Source organism: Carassius gibelio, chromosome A2 (genome assembly GCF_023724105.1).
Source record: "Carassius gibelio isolate Cgi1373 ecotype wild population from Czech Republic chromosome A2, carGib1.2-hapl.c, whole genome shotgun sequence".
In the NCBI taxonomy this organism is placed as follows: Eukaryota; Metazoa; Chordata; class Actinopteri; order Cypriniformes; family Cyprinidae; genus Carassius; species Carassius gibelio.
Window position 1 is genome coordinate 29,637,592 of NC_068372.1, and position 13,787 is coordinate 29,651,378.

The following is a 13,787-nucleotide window of genomic DNA, read 5'->3' on the forward strand; positions in this document are numbered from 1 at the left end:
TGCATTTGGCATGCACTTAATTCTGAATGAATTTTTTTATATCAAACTAGAAGCACAGGAAACTCTAGTTTACATAACAGATTATGTGAAACCGGTGAGCCACCTTTAATTTCCATTGAGATTGCATGACTAAGGAGATTAGAAATATCCCAGACTCATTCTCATTCAACACAAAGAGCACGTAGACAATGAGGGAACATATGCATATCTGAGCGCTTTATCAGACTCATGACTGTTATGAGCTACTATAAACTCTAGTGATGAAACTCTGAGGTCAAGAGGTCAACGCAATATGACTTACTATTTCACATTATTTAATTCAGAAAGGTTTCCGGGTTTAAAGTGTTACAAAAAGGACCATGCTTTTACGTTTCTTCTGAAATTTACCATGGTACTCTTTTAAGTGCTGGTTTTTCGAGGCCTTATTATGGTACTATAATATAGGCATGGTACTCAAATTCATAAATATACCACAATAAAGTACCTCTTACAACAAAAGATCTAAAAAGGCATGTCTCCGATGCTTTCTCAACATTAATGATTTATATAAATTAACCTCAGTAACAGCATGCATTTTGTACAATAAAAAGAGCCACTGTATAACCATGTGGATAACATTTTAATACCATAGTGTTGTACGCAAAGTGCATGAACCAACTGTGTATTTTCAGATGTTAACCTAAGTAACCTGTCCAGATGTTCTTTCCCTGTCAGTTTTCTTTCATGATGGCTCTCGCGTGCTGCAAACACTCGGGACATCATTAACGAAACTAATGGCTGCTAAAGAAAGGCCAGGAATTCCCAGCCACCATCAGCATTCCAGCCGTTCATCCCCCTGCATTTACACCTGAATGAGGCGAAAAGGCAGGCTAAGATCTGAGAGGAGAGAGTCAGCAGCTCAGGTGAGACTGGCGCCTGCTGTCCGCGTTTAGACAAACCCGCTGCGCGCGCCATCATCATGAGAAAGCGCTTCTGAGCGCGCGCACTGCCTCGCGCATTCACATTAATCACCCAATGAAAGCCTTACTACAGTAAACACGGTCAAACTCCAGCGCTCATGCTGCGTTCGTGACAATACCTGAGATGAGACCTGAGGAGAAAAAGATCTGTGTTTTTATTTTTATTTTTTATATTTAGATCTCTGGTAAAATAACACACACACGCACGCACGCACGCACGCCTATAGGTGACAAGTGATAAAAATGCACGGATAAATGACACACTTTATGATTTTCTTGTCTTGTGATTTTTGATATTTTTTATACATACTGCTAAAAAAACATTTAAGTATATCCTGAATGCACTGTAAGTCGCTGTGGATAAAAGCGCCTGCTAAATGCATAAATGTAAATGTAAACAGACTAGTTGTTTGCATGTCAGACTAGGTCTATTCAAGCATTGATTGACTGACACATGTTTTTAAGTATTCATTTCTAGATCGGCTTTAAAGCCCCGCAAACAATTATAGAGGTTTTTAGTAAATGTATAAAGTAAAGCTTACACAAGGTGCAGTCAACTGTCACCATCCTCCACTAACCACACACAAACAAAAAAACTAGATTTGGTTTTTATCATTTCAAACCATACAAACTAGTTTTCTTCAGATGTTTTGCTTTCTTTACAATAAATGACACTTGTGTAATCGAGCGCACCTCATTTACCTTTTATAGCATCCCACCCAAGTCTATGTATATATAATGACAGGGAGAGCTAGTTGACTTTTGGATCACCTACTAATCTATTGTACAGAAAATGACCAGATCAGCATGCAAAAACAACTTTATTTGACTTCTCTAAATGTAACCTCATTGTGCAGTCACTTGCTTTCATTGGAAAGCGCGTATATTTGGAGTCTAAATTACGCATGGGTGAATGACGGCTGTTTGGAGACTGGAATTACACTTGGATCATTTCGAGCTTTTGTTGAAACGCCTTGGTAACAGTTGTGTGTGTGTACTACACAGATGATTGTAGTGACCGCCTCCTCTCGGCCGCGCCCCCGCGAGGGGAGGGGAGCGCGCGTCATCACGCGCTTAAAAGCGCCGGAGCGCGCTGTCCGACACTGAGAGACTGGAGACCTGTAGAGAGAGCGCACGGTGACTTATATACCGAGTAAATTTGGGAACTCTGAACGCAGTTTCCTCCGCTCACACAATTGGTCCAGGAGAAGTATTTATTAGGTAGGAGGCGCTCCTGCCAGACACACTTTGTTCATGACTTTGGAAGTTCACTCGAGGGAAAAGCGCAGCGCAGTTTGACATCTGTCCACGAGCAAGTGCAACAGTACAGAAGATAATCACAACTCGATACGCGTCTCGGAAATGGCTTTACATTGCCTTTTGCCTTCGATTTCAACGTTTGCAAACCAGAAGGAGAAACTCTGGGAGGATGTAAGTATTTGACACTTTTCGTGCACGTGTAACTGGTGAAACTAGGGTGAATTAAGGGGAATTTGGGTAACGCGGGACACCAGACCTCAGAGTGGTTAAAACCGCAGAAGCAATACAAAAAAACCTAAACGAAAATATTGATTTTCCACTTGTTTGTACTAGATAGAATATTGAAAATACACATCGGGGAATGAACACGTCTAGTTTTTTATATGTCTTATATATATACACACACACACATGTATAACGAGCATAGTTTACTTGCCTATGTATGCGTGTATGCATATATGTGTGCGTACATACACACACAAACACACGCGCATTTATATATATATGAATAAGAAAGTTCTTAAAAAGAGACGAAGATACAGAGTCATGTCAAATGTGAAGTGCTTTCAAAATGAGTCATGCAAAACCATATGACAGTGTTTGAATACTAAGCACCTTTGATTTTGTTGCAGAGGTGGAAATGTGAGGAGGACAAACCACTGAGCGGCTGCTCTCTGCTCAACGTGGCACAGAATATGGACACTTGTCGTGGCCGCAAGGATGAGGAGGATCTGAGTAATTATTTGGACCTGGAGTTTATCCTGGCCAACACAACGGGACCCCTAGAGGCGGGAGCCGAGTTCGTCTCGCACGCGGAGCCCTGCGGCATGTACTCGACGGGAGCGTATGTTCCTCCGGAGCAATGCAGCGCTCCTCCTCCGCCGTACTCCAACAGCCTCATGGCCGAGCTTCTGAGATCCGACATGGACAGCTGCTACGACGGCGCCATTCAGGGAAGATTCATCGTCAACTCGTTCCCTAGACAGGACTTTGTTGATATCAAAGTGGAGCCACCAATGGACGGTTACGGGCCGGTGATGGGCATGGTGCCGCAGAGCTGCCAAAAAATCAAACAAGAGGGCAACGTTTCATGCATGATGTCTTTCGAGCAACCCAGACTGGCTGTTTCTCCACAGGCGACTGGGAATATGACGCCTCCGTTGAGTCCGGATAACTCCCATCTGCACCCGTCTGCATTTCCGCAGGCTTTCCATCACTCGCCTCCGGCTTACACTCAAATGCAGATCCCGTACACGACACAGCACCAGTTCGGCATGTTCGAGGACACCATGGGCATGCAACCCAACATGCAAAGAGCTCTTCTGACTCCTCCGTCCTCCCCGATGGATCTAATAGAGTCCAAACCCAAGCGGGGACGACGCACCTGGCCGAGGAAGCGCACGGCGACACACACCTGCACCTACGCCGGCTGCGGCAAGACGTACACCAAGAGCTCGCATTTGAAGGCGCATCACCGAACCCACACCGGTAAGAACACGTTTGAGTTTGTCTGTAACATGCATTTGTGTTTTGCAACCAATAAAACTAATCACATGGCTTTGCATCATCAGGTGAGAAACCGTACCACTGCAACTGGGAGGGATGCGGATGGAAATTCGCCCGCTCCGACGAGCTGACGCGTCATTTCCGCAAACACACGGGGATCCGGCCGTTCCAGTGTCACCTGTGTGAGCGTGCATTCTCCCGCTCCGACCACCTGGCACTGCACATGAAGAGACACCTGTGAAGCCTGGATCCACAACCACACAACTGCCTTATTTAATGACTTAAAACATAAAGAAATACATCATCATACACTCTTAAAAATAAAGGTTCCAAAAGGAATTTTCGGAACCTTTCAGTGATCAGTTCTTAAAAGAAAGAAGAACTTTTTCCACTATATATAGAACCTTGGAAAGGTTCCATTGATGTAGAAGGTTCTTTATTGAATCGTCGATGCCAAAAAAAAAAAAGAACCTTTATTTTTACGAGTGTACTTTTTTAAAACAAGTAGCTGGTACTACATAGATTAAGCAGAGCTCTTTTAAATGCCTTTTTTGGGGTAAAAAGCATCCTGAAGGGCTGGTCCTATGAATCTGTGTCCGATCGGGAGACAGCTTGTATGTTTAACGGTTTCTTTCCGAAGCAACGAAAAAGTGCAAAGCCTGATGACTAGCAAACCTCCAGTTTTCTAATGTAAATTGTAAAATGCACAACGACAATGTTTTGCTCCTGAAACTGCCTTGCTACTATGCAACAAACAGAGCTGTGGGTTCAAATGTGTTTGCATTTCTTTTTAAACGTATTGTTTCTCGTTGCACCGTATGCTCTAGGGCTTGAGGTCCTGGGGTTTTATAAGATTGTGTACATGCATTTTATATTGTAAGTACTGTATTTATTGTAAATATTAAACTAAATTTGAATATATATATTCATCAGGTCTCTTGTCTTTGCCTGTCATGTTCAGTCTGACCTATTGGACGTCGGCTGGTAGTCTTTTATTACGGGCTCCTTTGAAGCCACTGGAAAACGAAGTCTCCAGAAAATGGAGAGGTTTATGGCGAGCGAGGGACGTCTCACGAGTGCTATTCTTGAACCCCCACTCAAGCTGGTGGAGTCGGGTATTATAGTTTAGACCAAGATGCTTTCCAGCTGCGTCAGGTTGAGGCCAGCAGCCTGTGGCTTCTGCCTATAAATACAAACACTACATTTACATAATTACAGAGAGAGAATTTAGATCCGTCTGGACGGAGGGGCGCTCGGCTCACGACTGAAGGTCCCAGACTCCAGAGAAGACACGGACATCAAAGAGACTCCAGGGCCACTTTGATGTCCAACGTGCAAGACAAAATCCCAAATCTGCATATTTTATTAAAATATTTGTTTAGCATCAGCTGGTTTTGCGTTGAGACAGAAAGACAAGAAAAATATTCTTGTATAAATACAAAAAATAGATACAGCTACACGTGGTATATTTTTACTAATTTTGTATATTTTAGAATCAAGAGAAATTTACATTGAGATAAATGTTTTAGATATGGTCCAGTTCATCTATATAAAAATAAAAATTATATATAAATACAACAAACATACATATATATATATATATACACACACACACACACACACACACACACATATATATATATATATATATAAATAAATTTGTAAACATGATTTGCATACTTAATATAAATCAGAAAGCGCGCCCACACACACACACACACACACACACACACACACACACACACATATATATATATATATATATATATATATATATATATATATATATATATATATATATATATATATATATATATATATGTCACTTACATAGCATAAAAATATATTAAAATCTAAAATTATATTTAATTCTTATTGAATGTGTAGTGTCTAAAGTGTCAAAAAGTGCTTAAAAGCATAAAAATACAGTACAAAAAAATAAAATGAAAATTCTATATTAAAAATTCATATTCATATATTATTAAAAAAAAAGTTCCATATCTATCTACATCTATCTATCTATCTATCTATCTATATATATATATATATATATATATTATAAAAACATTCAAAAATATAAATGAAAATTCTAGATAAAAATGTAATATAATTTATGTATCAGTTATGTGCATACAACGTATATGAAATTCCAACTGAATGTCTAAATAAAGCATCCAACTCTGTGCTTTTGTTTTCCAGGAGCTGAACTTGTTCTGCTTTGGTGAATAATGTGTGAAAACAGCACTAGAGTTCCCTTTTATGCAAATTCAACAAAAAGAAGAAATGTGATCCCGACTATTATTAGCAACTCGGTGAAGTGAAGCAGAAATCTCATTTCACTTTTGTGTGCTGATGATAGTAACTTTTACTACCAATCTGACATAAACAGAAAAAAACAAGCTTCTCTTTTTCCCCTTCAGTGCAAAGCTAATTTAAGGGCTGTTTACTGTGATTACTGCAATTCAACAGAATTCAAAGTAGAAGGAAAGATCCCCTTGTATACAAAAACTAGTCTATTAGTTGTTTTTAAAACAATGAAAAAATATGCAAAGACACTTTTTTAAACAAAACACTGAATTTACGTCTAGTCATCATACAGATTAATACAATAATGTTGAATTTTAAATCAATTTTGTGTAAAAATTACTTCACTTTCGCCAGTCTGATTATAAAAAAGTATGGAAGCTTGTTTCTACCATGGGATAAAAAAAAATCACTATTATGAGCTTATATCTAGAATTGTGAGATCTAAACTCAGAACTGCATGAAGAGACGCCAGAATTGTGAGAAATAAACTCAAGAATTGTGAAAGAAGTCAGAATTTTGAGATACAAACTTAGAATTCTGAGAAAAAAAAACGGAATTGTAAGATACAAATTTAGAACTCTGAGGGGAAAAAGTCAGAATTGTGAGATGTTAAATCAGAATAATGTGAAAGTCAGAACTGTGAGTTCTAAATTGTGAGATAAAAACAGAATGGTGAAACATAACTATAAATTAGATTTCAAACTGGAAAACAAAGGTCAAACTCCAAACCGCTTTACAAGTTTATGGCAGTAGTGTGCTGTTCTGAACACATCCACTCAGCACTAAAACCACAACTAACTCCAAACTGGACAAGAATGTCTGGAAGGCCTCTAAACCAAGCGCACGTGTGGACGGTTCAGTAGGTGAGCGATCGAGAGCAAGAAAAACACAAATGAGTTAAGAGCTCGGTCACCTGAGCCCTTCTCATTTGTCCATCTTAAAATCAGCTCTTTCAGCAGCCTTCAGTAAATAAAAGCTCGCAGAAGAATTTCCTGTTATTCCGAATGGGGGTAATTAACATACCGAAGCTAAAATTCACGCAGCTGTCAAATTATTTTCACACTTAGATCTCAATCTTTCTTGAGCTCGAGCTTCATTCTTGAAGCTTGTGTTACTCGACAGATCCAGGAAAAACAGCAAATTGCTGAAGCCGTTCACAGAGCATTTGCAAAAGACAAACGTCTGATAGACCTTGCAGAAGAGTCTCATTGATGTCGAACATCTTGATGTACAGGGCGCTCATCCATCATTAGAGCCGCACAGCAGGACAAGTACAACGCACGCTTGATTTTGCATGAATAGAAGTAGTTAGGCTCAGTTTCTAGATGCCTCGAACATGAAGATGAGTAGATATGAAGTGTAGCAGGTGCTCATAGATCTGATCGGTAACCTATTAACAGAGAAATTTTAAAAGCAGATATTGAAGACTGCAGCTGCTTAATTTCACGTCTTTCAATTCAAAGTTATAATCCAGATCATGTAGATCTTACAACACCAATGTCATGGGTTCAGTATCCAGTGAATGCATGAACTGATCAACTGTAAACCTTCAATGCAATAAGATGCATAAAATTTTGTAAAAAAAAAAGCGTATATGCATAAATATCTAATGTCTAAATATTAAATATCCAAAATTTAAAATAAAAATATTTGGTAAGGTTTGATAAGGTTTTTATATTCTTTAAAATATACATTAATTAAAAATCTAAATATATGTACGAATATATAAATAAATTATATATATATATATATATATATAGATATATATATATATATATGTGTGTGTGTGTGTGTGTGTGTGTGTGTATATATATATATTTACACCTACACACACTTTAATAATATTTATAACAGAAATAATAAAATAATCCATTATAATAAAATGTAGATTTGTTTAAAGAAAAAAAAAACTTTATACTATATTCAGATAAATATGTTTGACATTTATTAAAACATTGAAAAGCAGCACACTAAAATCATTTTTAACCTTTTTCCACGAAAGAACCAAAACACATAAAAACACAAGTTCAACAGAATCTTCAAAATGATCAAAAATCAAACCCATATAAACACCAGAATTTCCTTCTCTAGCATATAAAAAACCCAAAACCTGCTAATTTTACGGTAAAGTATCACAGATACAATAAATATATGAATGCATAAAAAGAACAAGCTCGAAATACAGTATAAGGCTACACTTCAAGGCAACATGTGCTTCAAGAAAAGGCAGGGAAAGGGTTAAAACCACATGAAAGTGGGCAGTGCTGGTTTGTGTGATCCGGTGTCATCTAGAGGATCTGATCAAGCTTTAAAGGGTTAAACTCTTAAAAATACAGCTCACATCATCTCTCTCCCATGTGAACAGCACAAAACCCAAATAAAAACAGGTTCAAGAATAAAGAATATGCTTCATTTGATCTTCATGCTTCGAACTCGTTATATTTAACAGTATCTGGAGGGCAAATGAGATTCGGGAATGCATTGATTATGTAAATACAGACATCATATATGATCATAAAGTGGGCTGACGGCAACTAAATGTCATGCATTTAATAATTAATCCCTCTTAATAAATCAAACGTCTGGTTTAGAGTTGTATAAAGTTGATCGTAATCAAACTAATGAAGCACTGGAGTCTGACTGGTCCTACAGTATTTGGTGAAGCTGTATATAATATTCATAAAGCATAACTCAGTGGTTAAGTATTCTGTGCATTTTATAAGTGGATCTGTAACTATAGCCTTTGGTTTTGTTGTACTTCATTGGTTCAGTGATCGTCACAGCAAACCTGAGAGAGATCTTCAGGAAGAGCGTGTGATTGGGGAAGAAGCTTCATCTGAAAGTTGAAGGATTGAATCATAAACCTAGCAGCGTCATGTTCTGGGCATTTCAGCTCGACTGAGAGCCAGAGCCAGTTCCAGGTCCAGCTGTTCTTGTAGGCGGAGCCTGCGGAGTCGCTCCGCCTCCTCTCTCTGGCTCTCGCGTTTGGCCCACTCCAGCTGCTCCGTCTCACTTCCGAACTGAACCGGAAAATAAACCACAGAAACTACAATTCATCACACGCACACAGCAGAATGCATCACTGGAGGGCTGGGCGATATATATAACGGAAGCATATATATATTGACATCTCTCATCCGGAACGATCTTGATATTTATGCATTTGCATTATGCATTTAAACAGACATTAATTCGTAGATTCAACATGTTTAATTTGAAAAATAAACAACTACAGGAATAAGTAGCGCTGCATGATTTGAGGGGAAACTGGTCTTTTGTTCATCTGCTTTCACTGTGGATTCGTTTATAAACCAGGCACAATTCGACAGGATTTTCAGAAAGATTAAAATTAATAGACGATGTTGTGAGACTACATTGGATCCGACGGTAATGTCGCAACACACAAGTGTGAGGAACTGTTTTTATTACGTGATCGCAGTTGCTTTGCCTGTTATTACGGATATGTACTTTGTATTTATGCATTTTTAATCTAAATCACAGCAGAGTCCATCTGTCAACATTATGTTGATCTGTGAGAACAGTGCAAAATAATCACAAATGGCAGTCCATGCCCCTTTAATGCTTCTCTTTGGTTTATAAGTGCATGATTCTTATTATGTTTGGATTAAATCATGCAGCCCTATTTAATAGCCGAATAAAACATTGCTTAATTTTACACCACCATTAAAAACATCATGAACACATTGTGACTACTGAATATATATATATATAGCCCAGCCCTCATATCAAATCACATAACAGGGAGAATATAAAATCACTCATTTCACATGCACATGTGTGCAAAATTATATAACATCTGATCTGATGTAATTTTTTTTATTGGTCAAAAACACACCGATTATCATTTATATCATCTGTAGTGCAAGCAGAGATCAACAGCCATGAAAACAACCAAACGCTGTGAAGCCTTTGGTTTCCATCAAATGTAAGTTACCAGTGACCGAACACACAGGGAATGAAATGCATTTAGTTAAAAAAAACCTTTTTCCTTTCCACTACTTTTAAGTGTGCTATTTTACATTAAATGCATCTACTGTTCTGTAGCTCAAGTGGTAGAGCATTGCATTAGCATCACAAGGTTGTGGGTTCGAATCCCAGGGAACACATGTTAGGTTAAAAAGGTTAGCATGAATGCACTGTAAGTCGCTTTGGATAAAAGTGTCTAAATGCATTAATTAATTAATGCAAATGCATTCAGACACTAAGTGCAATTTCTGTCTAAATACTGTACTTCCTATTACACACAATGCAAACTAAAACTTGAATCAATCACAAACTGTTTGCTCTTTTCCCACTGTGGTTGGTCAGCTGGTCTTACATTTGCTGCCGCTCTTTTAAAGAGCTTCAATATACAGGGTTTGTGTGCACGCAGGGTGGAGCAGGTGTTTAATTGTTGACAAACACATGCAGCAGCTCAGATGTGGTCGACAGACTTGTGTTTCACCTTACCTTTGTGTGTTCAGTGCCTGGGAGAAAGACAAATTACAGCACAGCTCTGAAGACACAAGCAGCACGGCATACACAACACAAAGCCTCATGCAACATGCAAACTGCATCAGCACAGCACAGACGCCATGCAACACCGGGTGCATTCAGGTCAAACGAGCCACTTTTGGCCCAGATGACCTGGATTTGACGCGTTTAACTATTAAAGTTCAATTCTACTAAACTGTTTACTCCTGATATGAAATAATAAGGTTGTGCATAACACTTAAGCAAGGATACTTCAAAAGTTCTGTAGTACTTAATTCCACTGATTTAATTCATTTATTCAAAAAATACAAATATATATAAGGTATAAACATATGCAAAAACAATGTAAAGTAACTGTGACACTGTGGTGAAACAAGTTGCTACTACGTGTCAGAAAACAGGAAGTGCTTTTGTAAAAGCTTCTCACTTTTCTAGACCAAAGTGTCATTCTGAGGTCATATTGTCATGATGAGTTTTTGTAAGGTCACTTTAATGTACTTCAAGAATATGAAAGAGCATTTAAAATGATCCTAAAGTTTTATTCTCACCACGAGAGTCATGGGTATTCATGCATAAGGAGTTTTCATAAGCTGTTTCTAAATTATGTAATGATTGAGTCAAAGAAAATAATATTGCACAGGAAAGATGGTGCTAAAGTTGTTGCAGAAACCAGTGAAGAAACCTTTAGACGTCCTAAAACAAATCAGACCTGCTTTTAGAGAATCTATCTGGAATACAATTGATTTTTGTGCCTTCGTTGCAAATTGTGTTATTCAAAGCATAAATCAAATGCATGCATCAAATGCACTGTCTAAAACAATAAACAACTATTGGGGTAAGACAAATACACTTATTTTTAATATTCAAGTCTGTTATGGATGCCACGGTCTGAAGATGTGTGAAAATTACTATGATGCATGCTTAATAAACACCAAACAGCTCTTACCGATTCTAATCAGATTACTGAATACTGAATATAAACTACCGTATTTTTCGGACTATAAGTCGCACCTGAGTATATGTCGCATCAGTCCAAAAATACGTCATGATGAGGAAAAAAACATAAGTCGCACTGGACTATAAGTCGCATTTATTTAGAACTAAGAGAAAACATTACCGTCTCCAGCCGCAAGAGGGCGCTCTATGTCTTCAGTGTAGACTACAGGAGAACTGAGCAGCATAGAGCGCCCTCTGGCGGCTGGAGACGGTAATGTTTTCTCTTGGTTCATTTCTCTCGGTTCATGTCAAATTAATTTTGATAAATAAGTCGCACCTCACTATAAGTCGCAGGACCAGCCAAACTATGAAGAAAAGTGCAACTTATAGTCCGGAGAATACGGTGTGTAAATGATGTTTCGTCTGCAGAATTTTATGCATCATTGGTCTTACTGTTTTTATGAAATTCAGAACTATTTTTTGTTCCACAGACTTGAAAAGGTTATTACATTGTGTTGAACTAACTTTAAAAAGACGGAGGGTCATAAATATTACCGGAGTCTGAGAATGACCCATGTTTGTTCTTGAGTCCAGTTCGCATGAAATCAAAGGTTTGGCTGAAATCAAACGGTCACAAAGGATCGGTTCCACCACAGAACTTCCTCTTGCTGCATCATCAGTTTAAAAATCCTTAAACTACAGATTAATCATGTTTTCATGTCGCTCCAAAAAAGCACCATTGAAGTGTGTTCTGAAAGCATTTCTTAGCAAAGACATTATAGTGCACAATTTGAATGAACTTCTGACCTGTACAAGTTTAGAACAACATGAGGGTGAAAAAGTTATGTATTGTCATTTTAAAGGAATAATTAACATTTGATGAAAATGAGTTTCTGCATCAGATTTGGAGAAATGTAGCATTTCATCAGTGTGTCATCAGTGGATGCTCTGCAGTGAATGGGTGCCGTCAGAATGAGAGTCTGATAAAAACATCACAATAATCCACAGCACTCCAGTCCATCAGTGAACATCTGGAGAAGACAAAAGCTGAAACAAATCCAGCATTAAGACGTTTTAACTTAAAAGCAGTCGCTTCTGGTGACTGAAATACGAGCAGATTTCTCTCCTGATTCAGACCACTTGTTCACTTAATATAGATTATGCACAGTTAAACATTAAAAAACGTCTTAATGCTGTATTCGTTTACAGATATCAACTGGTGTGGATTATTGTGATGTTTTTATCAGCTCTCATTCTGACGGCACCCATTCACTGCAGAGCATCCTTTGGTGAGCAAGTGATGCAATGCTACTTTTCTCCAAATCTGATGACGAAACAAACTCGGATGGATTGAGGGTGAGCACATCGTAAGCAAATCTTACAGCGGTGTAAAGCGTGGCATGATTCTGGCATCAGCGTGCGCAGGACAACGGCAAAACAGCAGCGCAAGAAGCAGCGATGGCACATGTCGGGATGAAGCGGATGAAGCGGATGCAACTACACATTAAGACAACAGGAAGTAGCTAGACAGAGATGATCAGACGACATCACACTGGACTTACAGCTCTAAACGCTGAGGACGGGTTAACCGCAGACGGTAACGTCGAGGACGAGGAGACGGGTTGTGTCTTTCGAACAGCTGGAGCACCAAACCCTTGACTATGTACCCCTGAACCGCTATTCTTCCCTGAAAGTGTCAAAGAAAACAAAGATGACCCCCAAACACCAACAGAGCAGTTCAGGAACAAGAAAAGATCAGTAAATTCATAAAAAAAGTGTTGTTGAATTCAGTTAAAAGCAGCTGAAATGTATTTCTCTGATAACAGTGGATCTCATATGATGTGACCAAACATTTAATCAAATATAAGCTCTAATGATCGGCTATTTATTATATAATAATATATAATATATGAATGAATATACTATAATAAATGTAGTCCAGTTGCTTTTCTCCAAATTCTGTAATAATTTGGATGAACAAGACCTTCACAAAGTGATTCGAAGGTGATGAAGATGAAGGACACCCTTGATTTGTGGAAGAAAAAAAGTGACAGCAATCAAGAAAACAAAATATAAAAATCCACAAGAGTTCAGCAGCATTTCAGACTCAACTATTCAATATATTAACATGCAAAACCCCAAATATTACAGTAAAATAGTACATTATTGATTATTTAAAATTTGTATTAATTATATTTGCTATTGCATGAAATAAATATATTTAAATAAATTATAATACACTGTATAAATTGCTGAATAATAATTTTATAATAAGTATTTATTATTTATAATAAATAAATATGTATAGTAAATAATAATATTTCT

At 37.9% G+C, this 13,787-nt stretch overlaps 2 protein-coding genes across 8 annotated transcripts in view; one reads left to right on the forward strand and one right to left on the reverse strand.

Annotated features, from left to right (window-relative positions):
* The first annotated feature begins 2,052 nt into the window (after positions 1 to 2,052).
* LOC127938133 (Krueppel-like factor 2) lies at positions 2,053 to 4,646 on the forward strand. Its single transcript, XM_052534565.1, has 3 exons — positions 2,053 to 2,390; positions 2,852 to 3,707; positions 3,791 to 4,646. The coding sequence occupies exons 1-3, from the start codon at positions 2,322 to 2,324 to the stop codon at positions 3,964 to 3,966; spliced, it is 1,101 nt and encodes a 366-aa protein (XP_052390525.1). The 5' UTR covers positions 2,053 to 2,321; the 3' UTR covers positions 3,967 to 4,646.
* Positions 4,647 to 7,954: 3,308 nt separating this feature from the next.
* Positions 7,955 to 13,787, reverse strand: part of eps15l1b (epidermal growth factor receptor pathway substrate 15-like 1b) — a 32,042-nt gene continuing 26,209 nt past the window's right edge. For 3 of the 7 annotated variants that reach the window (XM_052534580.1, XM_052534588.1, XM_052534572.1), the window contains exons 23-24: positions 13,025 to 13,149; positions 7,955 to 9,052 (exon numbers count right to left, since the gene is read on the reverse strand). In XM_052534580.1, the coding sequence (XP_052390540.1) occupies positions 8,906 to 9,052; positions 13,025 to 13,149 (272 nt within the window). In that variant the 3' untranslated portion in view covers positions 7,955 to 8,905. Of the gene's footprint in view, positions 9,053 to 10,502; positions 10,520 to 13,024; positions 13,150 to 13,787 lie in introns of all 7 variants that reach the window. The other 4 variants (XM_052534611.1, XM_052534602.1, XM_052534595.1 and 1 more) reach the window with 3 other exon arrangements.